Source organism: Saccostrea echinata, unplaced genomic scaffold (genome assembly GCF_033153115.1).
Source record: "Saccostrea echinata isolate AGI-Se365-2 ecotype Australia unplaced genomic scaffold, CSIRO_AGI_Sech_v1 ptg000009l, whole genome shotgun sequence".
Lineage (NCBI taxonomy): Eukaryota > Metazoa > Mollusca > Bivalvia > Ostreida > Ostreidae > Saccostrea > Saccostrea echinata.
This window is the reverse complement of record NW_026889758.1, coordinates 19521026-19535096: the sequence shown is the minus strand read 5'-3', so window position 1 is coordinate 19535096 and position 14071 is coordinate 19521026. Positions and strand designations below refer to the sequence as shown.

General features: G+C 33.7%; 1 protein-coding gene across 1 annotated transcript in view; it reads left to right on the top strand.

Annotated features, from left to right (window-relative positions):
- Positions 1 to 14071, top strand: part of LOC133181962 (uncharacterized) — a 99721-nt gene that overhangs the window by 16921 nt on the left and 68729 nt on the right. Inside the window, exons 3-9 of the mRNA XM_061316624.1 lie at positions 3897 to 4173; positions 5213 to 5321; positions 6843 to 7040; positions 7305 to 7595; positions 7885 to 8307; positions 9093 to 9383; positions 9679 to 10101. Of these exons, the coding sequence (XP_061172608.1) occupies positions 3897 to 4173; positions 5213 to 5321; positions 6843 to 7040; positions 7305 to 7595; positions 7885 to 8307; positions 9093 to 9383; positions 9679 to 10101 (2012 nt within the window). The remainder of the gene's footprint in view (positions 1 to 3896; positions 4174 to 5212; positions 5322 to 6842; positions 7041 to 7304; positions 7596 to 7884; positions 8308 to 9092; positions 9384 to 9678; positions 10102 to 14071) is intronic.

The window sequence follows — 14071 nt, the reverse complement described above, 5'->3', positions numbered from 1 at the left end:
AGTATCAGTATTGAGAGAACTGTGAAGGTCAAGCATTTGACATGTATCTAAATCAAGAAAGGGTTTTGCTTTTAAAGGTGCCGGTACACAGATTGTTGAACTGATAAGTGTAAGTGAGATATGTTGCAATCCATTGATAGAGGCATAATAAATAACCAGAAAAGGAAGAAAATGTCCCAGAAATAATTTACAATATAACATTATTTATTCATGACTTTGGATTACAGATTTGTCTTACATTAGTCCATGATTTGTTGTAAAGGGATGGGGGGATCTATAAGCATGTTTGTAATTGCAGTGGAATCATAGGTATATATAAGCTTTTAAGAAATTAATACACAAAATTTTTGTTCAGGATGATCCAGAAAAACAGTCTTTGCTATAGTTAGCTGCAGAACTGTAGCTCTCTGAAAAAATATATTGACAGACCAGTCTGACAATATATTTTTTTTTGGAAAGCTACAGTTCTGCAGCTATTAAAATTTACATATGAAAATAGTTATCTGATGTGCTGGATTAGAAACTCAACTTAATAATGCTGTTAATGTTCTTATGACACTGGGTAAATATAATTTGTAAACTGAAAAGGTAAAATCAAAGAGCTATTTGAAAGGTGAAAAATGTAAACTACATGCAGTTTTTATAAGCTTCAGCATTGAGAAGTAATGTTGATGGTATTAGAAGCTTTAATAGTTTTGAATTTTAAATGGTTGATTTATATTAGGTTTGCTTGCACTCAAATTAAAAATTACCGAAGCACTGAGCCACTTAATAAAGTTTCAGTAAAATTTGTTTAGAATTGACTAAATATGTTGAACTTGAAGGACATAGACAGGAGATAACATTAAGAGAATTATTTTGGAAGACAGTTAAAGCTTTCTGCTTTTGAAGATTTATAAATATACCTGATGAACAAATTAATTAACTATTGATACAAGGTAAAAAATTCTTACACCTGTAATTATGATCAAGTTTAAATATCCAACGGGGCTGCTAGTTCTTTTTTGGCAAGCCCTGAATCCTACCCCCCCCCTCCCCCCAATCCATAGACTGTAAGCAGCAGATCTGTAGTTACTGCCCACCCCTTCCCTTCCAGAAAGATAGGGGCATTCCTGCGGATACCTTGTCGTAATAATTTAAACCAAGAAGCAGTTCATGATTGTTATTGTTGAAAATGTTTTGCTTAAGAAATTCGAAATGAACAGGTTATTTAATTGTTTTTTATTTTTAAGTTCTAATTCTGGAAAATATGATAGATTTTAACATAATTTTTAAGTGTCTTTCAATACAATACTCCTCCTACAGTTTTGGTCGGATTTCAATTAAACAAGTAGACTATACTAAGATACATCTTTCTTTACCCACCAGTAGAGCTACAGTGTCGTCAGGGACTTCTGGCTTGTGTTATTTATCATTCAGATGGAAATTTAATACCTTTTGTATATTGAGTATTTTTCTCTACCATATTATACATATTTGATGTCACTTCATTTTGTATCCGTGTTCATGCACACCATTGGAAACTTGGAAATATAAGTTGGGGGCACTTTCTGCAATAATTACTGTAAATATTTAGAAGTGTTTATGTGTAAGGTAAATTAATAAAATAATTTTTTTAATGTATCTAATAAATAAAGTTTCAACAAAGAAAGTATGATACCCTATGATCTATTGTTTAAAAATAAACACATTGATACACACTCCTTCATTGAAGGGTTCTTTCTTAGTCTCAAAAGTACACTATATTTCATGAATAATTAAAAACAGTTGGTTTACACACCACACCTTTGGACAATGATCAGGTACATAATGGGATATGTTAAAATTGTAGGTAAATAATTAGGTCGTAAACCCACTCTTGACGTTTGTTTACATACTGAGCTTTATGGTTATAAATCCTATTATAGAAGCAGACAATGTGCCCATACCTGAATGTTGGTTTTGTAATTACCATTCCTGTGAAGTACAAGTGACCACCACAGTGGCATGGGATAAGTTACCATGTTGTTCAGCAATTTAATTTGCCTCATAAACTGCAATTTATATCAAAATATTGAGTTTAAAAAGCAAATTCATGGTTGCATTTGTATAAACATGCAGACTTCAGACTTCAATGTTCTAAATCTCACCTTGTGTTAGTTTTGTGTGAATACACTAAATTATTCTTAGAACAATCAGAAATCGATCATTAATATGGCTTTAATGCAGGAATCAATATTCAAGGATCATAAATTTATGGAATCCAAACTGTAATAATTGTAGAAGGTAGATGGTGTGAGCACATTTTACGATTATACATTGCCTCGGTACAAATGAACACTGACCACAAAAAAAGTTGATGTTGTTGTTTAAATGTAAGAGTAAAAATTTGGACATTTCTCTAGGTTCTGTTATAATTGACTATACATGGAACAAATTCTATTGAAGAAACAGAAATGTGTTCTATAAATCTATCAGATCTTTTTATTTTGGCCTCCTTCATTTTTTAATTGACTGACACAACAGATAAAATGGATTTAATTGGATTTTACTTGGAACTGTTATGTTTGCACTGACTGAAATAAGTACAAATAATACCTCTCAGGTTTATATGTATTTAGTGTTTATGCTTTTGTTGGCAAAACTTTAAATTCATTTCAGGAGTATTGAATACCTCAGGTGATTTAATTTTGTGAAAAGTAATTTAAAAATAATGTATATTAATGCACTTTGGAGGAGGCATTTGTCTGTGGGTTTTCTTATGGCTTAGAAGATATTGCATACCATAATTAAATCTATGAAAATTCAGTTCTTGGCTTAGTATTAGAAGAAATCTTTTGAAATCTGGTTTAATTATAAATATGTGTTGATGTGCTCAGTTGTTTACAGTAGCACCTTTAATTTGGCTTTTTGATTAAAAAATATACTTACTATGATTATGAAGTCAACATCCATGAAAATACTTTTATGACTTGCATATTAGGTAATTGGTGTTATGTATCAAGCTAAGCTTGATTACATAATTATGAGAAGTCCATTATTTGACTTTTTGGTATTTAATGGTAGCCAATTTTGAACTTTGTGGGAATATTGTGAATATTGCTTTTGTAATCATTTGAATATGATACACTGTGCTCAGGGCCTATAGAGGTCGATTATTAATCCATGTTACATTAGTAATATGATTAAAATGTATTTTAATAAGAAACATTCATATAGAGCAATGAAATCATGTTATGTCATTAAGTACAAAAAAGTAATAAAGCATTATTATAAAATAAATGTAACAATAAAGCACTTCTGACTGTTCAAGTTGCTTGCTTGACATTCTTATATTGTATGTAATAAAAAAACGTTGACCAAGTATTTCTACATTTCACACATTCTTCTGTATCAAATTTATGTTCGATTAGGAGTGTATATATATGTTTGCAGTGCTACCATGTTTATAAAGAATTCCAAAATTTTACAAAGTCTGAAAGATCTTTGAAACAATATTAAGAATTGAAAATGAATTTGTCCTGTTAATACATGTACCAGTACAAGCTTGTCCTAAAAACTTATCATAGATGGGATACATGTATATGAATAGCATATATCTTTTTTTTATTATAGTAAAAAGTAATAATTGGTCTCCAGGGCCTACCTCAAGAAAAAATTATCTGTCTTCCAAAAATTGTAAGGCTGCGTTTTTGGAACAATTAATATATATTTGACCAAAAATACGGCCTTTTAAGTTTTTGAGAACTATTAAATTTTTCTTGAAGTAGGCCAAATATTAATAAAGTGCAAAGAAGAGCAAAATTGGGTATTACATCTAATAGATGTTCCAAAAAGTAATTCAATTAGTTTTCAAAAATATAATTTCATTAAAATGTGCTAGTCTCTACAGTAAGAACCCTGTTTGTGTTTTACAGTTGTGTGGGAGGAGTCACTGGTATGCAGGCATGTTCTGCTGGTACCGCCAATCCAAACTCCGGATCCTCCACTTCTGGTGCGTGTGTGACCTGTAATGCTGATGAAATAAGTACCGCTGGGTCATCTGCCTGTATAAAATGTCCAGCAGGCTTCAGCTGTTCCTCACAGACTTCCCAAACAGCTTGTGCTACTAAAGAGTACTCATTGGAAGGGGAGACAACTTGTACATCATGTCCTGCTGGATCAATATGTCCAACTAAAACCCAGGCTCCACAGGTATAATGAAAGGGTTTCTTGTTATTAATGTTCAAACCATTTGTAAGTTTCTAGGATAAATTGAAAACACAACCTTTCTTTATACTGTTAATGTTTTTTGATCAGGGAGAAATATAACAATTGTAATCTACAGATTTGATTTTGCCTTAGGTTTTCTTATCTTTTACATGGATATAAAATCCATTTTCAAATAAGTATTGATCACTAAAAAAATTTAACAGACGAGTAAACTGCTGGCTTCACTTAATATTACCCTTTTATTTATATTTACAGAAACAAATCCCAAATTTTCACCATATATATAGTTATAAAATCAAACAAAATTGTGATAAATGTCAATCACAAAACCTAGGTGCATCATTAAATTTTGTTACAAATTCAACAGAAACTGTGCAATTTTCAATGTCTCTCAAGACATACTGCAAGCACATATACAAGTTCATATATATATTGTAGATCACCAAATTTTTACGATACCTTATTTTTGTGAGATGGTCATTTGGCATTTATATGCAAGACATACATTTATTTTCATGAACTTTGGATATTGTTCAGTATATCGTTTTGTTTGGAATAAACACGAGAATTAAATATTTGTGAGCAGACTGTCTCGCATAATTAAGCGAAAATAAAGTTATCGCGAATAAAAAGTAATTTACAGTATTGACATATATAGAGTAAACCTTGGTTTTAAAGGAATCGCTGAAAAGAAATCTCATTTACAAGGAATCTTTTGCAAATCCTGTGGAAGACTTTTCAATGTGTTCTTTATACAGATATAAAGAGAGACTCTTATTATAAGGAAGCAAAATTCAAGGTCCCAGTGACTTTTTCTTATAACTGAGTTTTACCATGTATATACAACAAACAGATTCAAATATTTTAGAAAAAAAAGTAATTGCAAAATTGATTCAACCTGTATACAGCACTAAAAAAGAACACTTGTGAATTTCGTTAATCTTTCTTAGAATAATTAGTCCCAGATTGAATAATATGTTAAAAGTATGAAATGCTTTATATTATGAAATATTTGACTTAGGACTGTCCAGCTGGTAAGGAACCAGATGGTACCCAGACAGCATGTACAGACTGTGTAGCAGGGAGCTACAGTTCTGCCTCAGATAATTCATGCCAGACATGTCCCAAAGGTAAGATATAAGTTTAAAAACTAAATCTATTTTATAGGAATGTCAACGAATATTCAAGTACTCGACTATCGTTTGATCATACAGGGTTAGAAACTCCCTAAAATTACAACTCGCAAATTATTGCGAGTACCAAGAAAGTGAACTCGCAATTTTATAAGACTACTCGCAATTTTCATATAAAGTTAAATTTATATAAATTAAATACATGTAACTTAAGGAAAAATTAACTACTGTACAATACACAAAATACAGCTACAGGGTGACTTTTATTTGAATTACTGATTTAAATCAAAAGCATTGTGTTTTGTCATATTATATAAATTGCTACAGTTTCAATGCAAAAAAATCAACTCGCAAGTTTTTGCGAGTTACCTAATTTTTAACTCGCAATTTTGGAATTGTAACTCGTGTTTTGCGAGTTGTATATAGAATTTCGAACCCTGTCATACCAACTATCGACTAAATTTTTTTAGTCGGTTATTCATTAAAAATTTGCTACTTATTCAAGGTAAAAAAAAAAATCATAGTAAAAAAATGGATCTGCTCAGTTCGTTTACTAACGTATCAGTGTTTTCGTAAGTAAAACTCCAGAAAAGACTGAACCGGTCTTCATTAATTGTTCAAAGGAATTTTTGTTCGGTAAACATGCATTGGCATACTTTAAAAGATGTCAAATTCAAATTGTAAAGTTCAACCTGCATTTCCATAAGATCTCGTATAATGCAACTATCATTTATTTAATAATTAAACAGCTGTTACATATTTGTAAATACATGTAAATTGGGGACAGTTATGAGCTGATTTAAAGGTGTTTCTTTCTGATATTACATGTAATATTAGTCATTTTAAAATTGTATTGATTGTTTGCAAAAAAATCTCACAATTAAAATTTATCATAAGCTCTCTTTGTTTTTATAAGAATTAAGCTTTAATTGTTTAACAATCACGGGTTACTGACAAGACACATGCAATGGCTTCAGGTAAGAACTCAAAAACAGGTACATGTACTAGCAGCAAAAAGAAAGGATAAATGTGAGCATTTGATATTCTGTATATAGATAAAATGTGCAGTAAATATTATATTTGAAATCAAATACTGTAACATTGGATACATATATTTATCACTACGTAAATGTTAACGATTCAATAATTCGTTGTATAATGGTGATAGTGTAGATTAAATATTGTACAGGCTAGCAGTCTGTTAAAGACAAATAGGAAAAAATGACATGAAAAATTAAAAATATTTAAATTTCAACAAGTACTCGACTATCGTTCAACTAAAGCCTCCGACTATTCAACTAAGCTGTCCGAGTAAAATTGATATCCCTACTATTTTATCACAATTACTATTGCAATTCTAAAACTGTAAATGTAAATTTAGTTATACAGAATAAACAATGGTGCCAAATATGTAAAATTAAAAAAAAATATCTATGGAGAAATTTTTTTATGTGTAGTAAAATTTGCGTTTTTTTTTTTTGTTGCCAGGCATTAATTGATTACTGGTATATCTTTTAGGATCAAAATGTCCCACAAATGGCATGACGGCCCACACTGTGTGTCCTTCAGGGGAGTACCAGGATAACACAGGTCAGACCTCGTGTTCTGCATGTACTGCCGGACATGAGTGTTCTAATCCAGCTATTGCTCCTGTCCAGTGTAATGCAGGATCCTATGCACCAGCAAACTCGGTGACATGTACAGCATGTGCATCAGGTAAAATTATTTTGATAGTTAGTAGATAATCTAAGAACATTCATGGTTGCAGATTTTTCCAAAACAATGTATTGTCGTGCATTGTTTATCAGCAGAAAATACGTCAGATGATGAATTCTTCAGCAGTTTGTCACTTTTCCAGTGTCATAATCATTAACACTTAATATTCATTTTACAGGTATTTAAATTTTGCCTGAATTTATGGTATTCTATTTCTTTCAGCAAGTGTTTAAAAAAGCTTTACAAATTGAACAATTTTAACAGGCACATATAGCAACAGTACAGGTTCTAGCTCTTGTTCTGAGTGTCCAGCAGGCAAAGTTTGTTTGGATCCCTCTTTGACCCCCACAGATTGCCCTGCAGGGACCTTCAGTGCCCTGAACATTTCAGCATGTACCCCATGTCCAGCAGGACATTACAGTAGTGCAGGGTCAGATAGTTGTACAGTTTGCCCTGCAGGCAAGAATTGTTCCAGTCGTGTTGGTGTTCCATCTGATTGTCCAGAAATGACCTACAGCACTGTGGGCAGTAGTGGCTGTACAGCTTGTTCTCAAGGTGTGCATTAATTTCAGGATACAGAACTTTTTGGCTTGAATTTTGGAAATGCCATTCATAAGTTGGTTTCCTAAATTCTTTACCTTCATGCGTAGTTCATTTGTTTTTAAGATTTTTGAAACTTGCATGCCATTTAAATATTGAGGAGTACCAAAATTTTAATTATTGCTTCGGTTTCATTTATAATGTTTGTAAGATAATCAGATAATAAGATAATCATATCAGTTCAGTTGTGAAGTTCAATTTTACTTTGTTCATAAGTTTTCTTTTACACTGGTACCCTCTGCAGGATACTACAGTACAGCTGGATCAGGTAGCTGTACAATCTGCCCCTCAGGAAAATCCTGTCAAACAGCCACCCCTAATGACTGTCCCCCAGGAACCTACAGTAAGGAAGGAGATGGAATGTGCACAAATTGTGCTGTAGGATATTACAGCAGCAGTTCTGGAGCTTCTTCCTGCACAGTGTGTGCTGCAGGAATGTCTTGTAGCTCCAACTCCAGCCAGCCTTGTGCTGCTGGCACATATGGAGTGGAGGGGGAGTTGACATGTCGGCCATGTTCTGGTGGACATTACAGTGAGTCCGGGGCCAGTAATTGTAGTGTGTGCCCTGGTGGTAAAGACTGTAGCAGTGCAGCAGGAGTTCCCCCTGACTGTGTGGCTGGTCAGTACAGTGTAGAGGGAGGTTCAGGCTGTACCAACTGTCCCTCAGGTATTCATGTTCGGGGGATTGTATGTTGTAGAATGTTGTTTTTCCTAAGGCATTTGTTTGGTTTAAAAAATCATGTTGTGGTCTTTTCTTTGACACTGTTCTGTCCTAAGGATTATTGGTGTTTGCATGTAAAGTGATTTATATTGATGGTAAACATGAATAATGTCTTCCTGTCTGTATGGTGTTTTAGAAAGTAAGTGAAAAGTTGCTTTTCAGTCACTATTCACTCACATTGGTGTTTACATGTTGATTTGTGAAGTCATCTAACTTCTACCTTTTCAGGTTAGGTTTTTATTTTTGGCTTTAGATGAATTTTGCACTGTTTTAAAGACCTGTATACAGGCCTGGAAATCCACTCTACTTATTTCTTATATAAAACGTAATGATCCACTTCTATATACTACTCAGGACCAGCATGCAATCACTTTTATTATTACAGATTTGTATGTACAGTAAATTGCTGTATGTCTTGTAATCAGTGGTGTTGGCAGAGAAGTTACGTTGTATTGATTTATAAACTTTATAACATTTTATTACTTTCAGTTGAATTGCACAAATGATGATTTTATGTTTTTGTGCATTTACAGAATTAAAAAAAAATGAGGAATTGGACATTGACAATTGAAAGCAATTTATTTTGGTTTAACAAGTACATGAAAGAATTGAATTAATTTTTGTTTGATTAACTCTTCTTTTCATGAGTAGGTATTTTGTCAGTCACCTCACATTTTGTTAATGGTTATAAATTCTGAGCCTTAGAAAAAGAAAAAAAATGACTTTTTCAGGGACATATAGCAACAGTACAGGTTCTAGCTCTTGTTCTAAGTGTCCAGCAGGCAAAGAATGCTCCAACCCTGCCCTGACCCCCACAGATTGTCCTGCAGGGACCTACAGTGCCCTGAACATTTCAGCATGTACACCATGTCCAGCAGGGCATTACAGTAGTGCAGGGTCAGATAGTTGTACAGTTTGTCCTGCAGGCAAAAATTGTTCCAGTCGTGTAGGTGCTCCATCTGGTTGTCCAGAAATGACCTACAGCACTGTGGGCAGCAGTGGCTGTACAGCCTGTTCTCAAGGTGTGCATTGTCCAAAACAATTAACTTTCTCACCCCAAAAAAGAAAAAAAAAGTTCATTAAAACTAACATTTAACAAAAGTCACTTCATTTTCAGTAAGAATAAACCATTCTAATTTTAATACAGTACTCTTAAGTTAAAAGATCTTCATTTATTACTGAATTCTTCTTTTCACCCTTTTCTTTTTAAATACAAAGTGTGTAAATTGATTATAGCTTTTAAAATTTCATGAAAGGAATTTCAGATATTTCACATTCTTCTATAAATATTTTTTTCCATTTGCTGCTCAATGATAGGATACTACAGTACAGCTGGATCAGGTAGCTGTACAATCTGCCCCTCAGGAAAATCCTGTCAAACAGCCACCCCTAATGACTGTCCCCCAGGAACCTACAGTAAGGAAGGAGATGGAATGTGCACAAATTGTGCTGTAGGATATTACAGCAGCAGTTCTGGAGCTTCTTCCTGCACAGTGTGTGCTGCAGGAATGTCTTGTAGCTCCAATTCCAGCCAGCCTTGTGCTGCTGGCACATATGGTGTGGAGGGGGAGTTGACATGTCGGCCATGTTCTAGTGGACATTACAGTGAGTCCGGGGCCAGTAATTGTAGTGTGTGTCCTGGTGGTAAAGACTGTAGCAGTGCAGCAGGAGTTCCCCCTGACTGTGTGGCTGGACAGTACAGTGTAGAGGGAGATTCAGGCTGTACCAACTGTCCCTCAGGTATCCTACAGCATAGCACTTGGAGGGTTGCATGTGAATGGATGTTGTTTGTTAACTTGTCTGCATGCTGCAATAAAACATTCTGGCAATTTCTCTAATTCTGCAGTGTATTGAGGGTTTGAAATTGATGGTCATCTTTTATTTCTTGCATTATTTTTTTCACATGTGTGTGCATGTATATATAATAGTTCTTTTTAAGCATGAAGTTTTCATCCTCACATTTTGTCTCTTCTTATCATTTTTTATAACTATTTCTAATCTTTGACGACAGAAGCACTAAAAAGATTTATATCTTTATCATCTGGAACTTTTAAATTTCTATATAAGTCAGGTTCTTGATTCATATTTGATTGAGTTATATGTTATGTGTGTGCTTGTTTGAAGTTCTACACGTATTCAAAACTTCACACACTGGGTATGCATGGATGGTTCTAATATTGTTTTCGGTTAGCTATATACATATATGTAAACTAGTTTACTGACATTGAAAAGTAATGTATTAGTTATGATATGTCTTTTTAGAGCAAAAAAACTTTTGTTACAGATAGAAGTGACAATACATATGAAATGAAAATCTTTACAGTTTTCTTCATTATTACTGATGATTGTTGATTTTGCAGATCAAGTTTTAATATCATTTTTTTTCAATTAGGCCTTACTGAAAAGTACAGCTCTATAGTTATCATTGTGTCAATGTGTCAGAATTTCAATACATTTATGTGACATACTTTAGGTCTTCCTAATTTCATGTACTACATACTATTTAGTAGAGGAGGATGCACAGGGTTCGACACTAACTTTTTTACCTTGGTGGACCGCAGGTCCACTAGTCAAAAAATATTGGTGGACCTTCTCTAATTCTGGTGGACCTTTATAAATGTTTGAATTAATGAATGAATTCATTACACAAGGCTTGAAACCAACTTATGTACCCAGTCTCGTCAGACTAATAAAATATAAGTTTAACCAGTCAACAGAAACAAATCAATTAGTCAGGAGTTTTTAGCAATATTGTGAAACATATTTTCAATATTTAAAAAAAACCCCACAATCTACATCTTCAAATAATTTGTTATTTTAATATTATTTATTTACAATGGTAAAAACCTGCATTTATTTAGCTTCCAACGGTAGATACAATTTATAATCCCAATAATTGAGTTGTTCATATAAACAAATGAATTTTTCATGTATCTATGGCTAGAATACTTTTTACTACGATGCAAAACTGACAAAAGTATATTTATTTATTTTTTTAAATTATTATTTATTCAAATAAATTGCGATCATATGATTCTTTTATGTGATATAATGTATAGCAGAATAAAACAGGTACTGCAGATAACGTATTCATAAAATGTAAATCACACCTGTTTGAGGACAATGCATAAATGCAGCTGTCAATCAATTCTCATTATCTCCAAACCTGGCCATCGGAGTGCGTTCAGGCATGAAGTGATTTCCTGTTACCCAGTATATATTTTCAAACCTTTCTGTGCATTAAACAAACAAAGGACAGACTGACCAATTTGGCTCGAATTTTACATGCTTCTTTTTCAAGGTCCGTGTTGAATGTTCTTGCAGTCAATGTTATTGATATTGTAGTCATCAATATTACATGTAAAATATATATTTAGTCGCTAGGTTGCCCTGATTACCCAAAATAAATTATACCTTATTTATTCCTTGTAAAATATAAGTATGGATGAATTAATCGTTGATTTACGGATATCGATTTATAGAAAAAGTGGAATTACCGTTTTTTTTAATATGGTGTTTAATTTTTAAGTGGACCGGCGGTCCACCTAGTCCAGAACATTTGGTGGACCTTCCAATTTTTTGGTGGACTCGGGCCGCCGGTCCACCGTAAGTGTTGAACCCTGATGCATGCCTACAGATTTTGGGGTTATGTGGTCAAATGTAAAGGTTAATGATTTAATGATCTGACTATACATGTGTGTGTGTGTGTATATATATATATATATATATATATATATATATATATATATATATATATATATATATATATATATATATATATATATATATATATCAGAGTCTAATATATACTACAATTGGCAGTAAAATGGCCACATGCTTTAAGCCAAAATTTAGACTAGTCAAAGACTAGGTCAAGATTAGTTCAATAAGCAAAGTGTTGTTGCCCTGTATGACTTTGACACATTCTTAAAAATACCTTTATAATGATTAAAATCAAAATTATATATGCATTAAAAAACATCTATAGGAATGTACAGTACCAGTGCAGGTTCCAGCTCTTGTTCTGAGTGTCCAGCAGGCAAAGATTGCTCCAACCCTGCCCTGACCCCCACAGATTGTCCTGCAGGGACCTACAGTGCCCTGAACATTACAGCATGTACACCATGTCCAGCAGGGCATTACAGTAGTGCAGGGTCAGATAGTTGTACAGTTTGCCGTGCAGGCAAGAATTGTTCCAGTAGTGTTGGTGTTCCATCTGATTGTCCAGAAATGACCTACAGCACTGTGGGCAGTAGTGGCTGTACAGCTTGTTCTCAAGGTGTGCATTGACCAAAGTTAGTTACCACCAACTCCTGTAATGACTACTTGAAATAAAAGTAGAATAAAATTCAGCAGCAGAATTGTTATATGCATCTTTTTGAATCTAAAATTAGGTGACAAACTTTCATGTTTTCCATCAGTATTTAGAGTTTGATTACAAAATATAGGTGTAATATGATGCATTCAAAGTAAACAATTGGTCTAAGACTCTGATGGTTTAAAATCCTTTCTCATTTCTATTGCACAATGTCAGGATACTACAGTACAGCTGGGTCAGGTAGCTGTACAATCTGTCCCTCAGGAAAATCCTGTCAAACAGCCACCCCTAATGACTGTCCCCCAGGAACCTACAGTAAGGAAGGAGATGGAGTGTGCACAAATTGTGCTGTAGGATATTACAGCAGCAGTTATGGAGCTTCTTCCTGCACAGTGTGTGCTGCAGGAATGTCTTGTAGCTCCAACTTCAGCCAGCCTTGTGCTGCTGGCACATATGGAGTGGAGGGGGAGTTGACATGTCGGCCATGTTCTGGTGGACATTACAGTGAGTCCGGGGCCAGTAATTGTAGTGTGTGTCCTGGTGGTAAAGACTGTAGCAGTGCAGCAGGAGTTCCCCCTGACTGTGTGGCTGGACAGTACAGTGTAGAGGGAGATTCAGGCTGTACCAACTGTTCCTCAGGTATCCACTGTACCAAGTCTGCATGTGGAGGGGTGTTGTTTTGACAATTACTTTACTCTAAATGTGTGCATGCAAGAAACCATAACCCTGCATATATAAATCCATTGTTTTATGATATTATATGTATATTGCATGTTATTCAGAGGGATGCTTGCATGAGGAAAGATTCCTTGGTTATGGTTGTTTTTTTTTTGAAAGTTTGACATCATATATTATGCTGATGTGTTCTTGTATTAACATATAATGATATTATTCCTATAAAAGTGTAAGGCTGTGTATACCAGGTCATTGGAAATGATGAAACAAGATTATTTTGCATTTTAATTTTCTCATCCTTATAATCCTTATTATCAATCACCACTGCCTACAGTAAAACACGCTTATAGCAAACATGCTTATAATGAATTGATGCTAACAGCAAAGTGATTTTCATTTCCTGTGGCTTTTAAATAAATTGGGAGCTTATCAGATATAAGGAATTACATTTATAATGAAAAAAAATTGTCCGTCTTTGGCACTTTGTTATAAATGTGTTTTACTGCACATTATATTTTTGCAGGCTTATATTTTGTGGAATCTGTTTTCTATATTGATATATATTGCAACTTTGCTTTTCAGGTTTATAGGAACAACACTGCATTCAATATTAATGTTGTGACATTTGTTGCTGTGTTGCATGCATATATTGTAGCAATTGTGGATGTGGCTTATAAATAGGGACAATTATTATGAAGTATTTTCTAACTATAACAC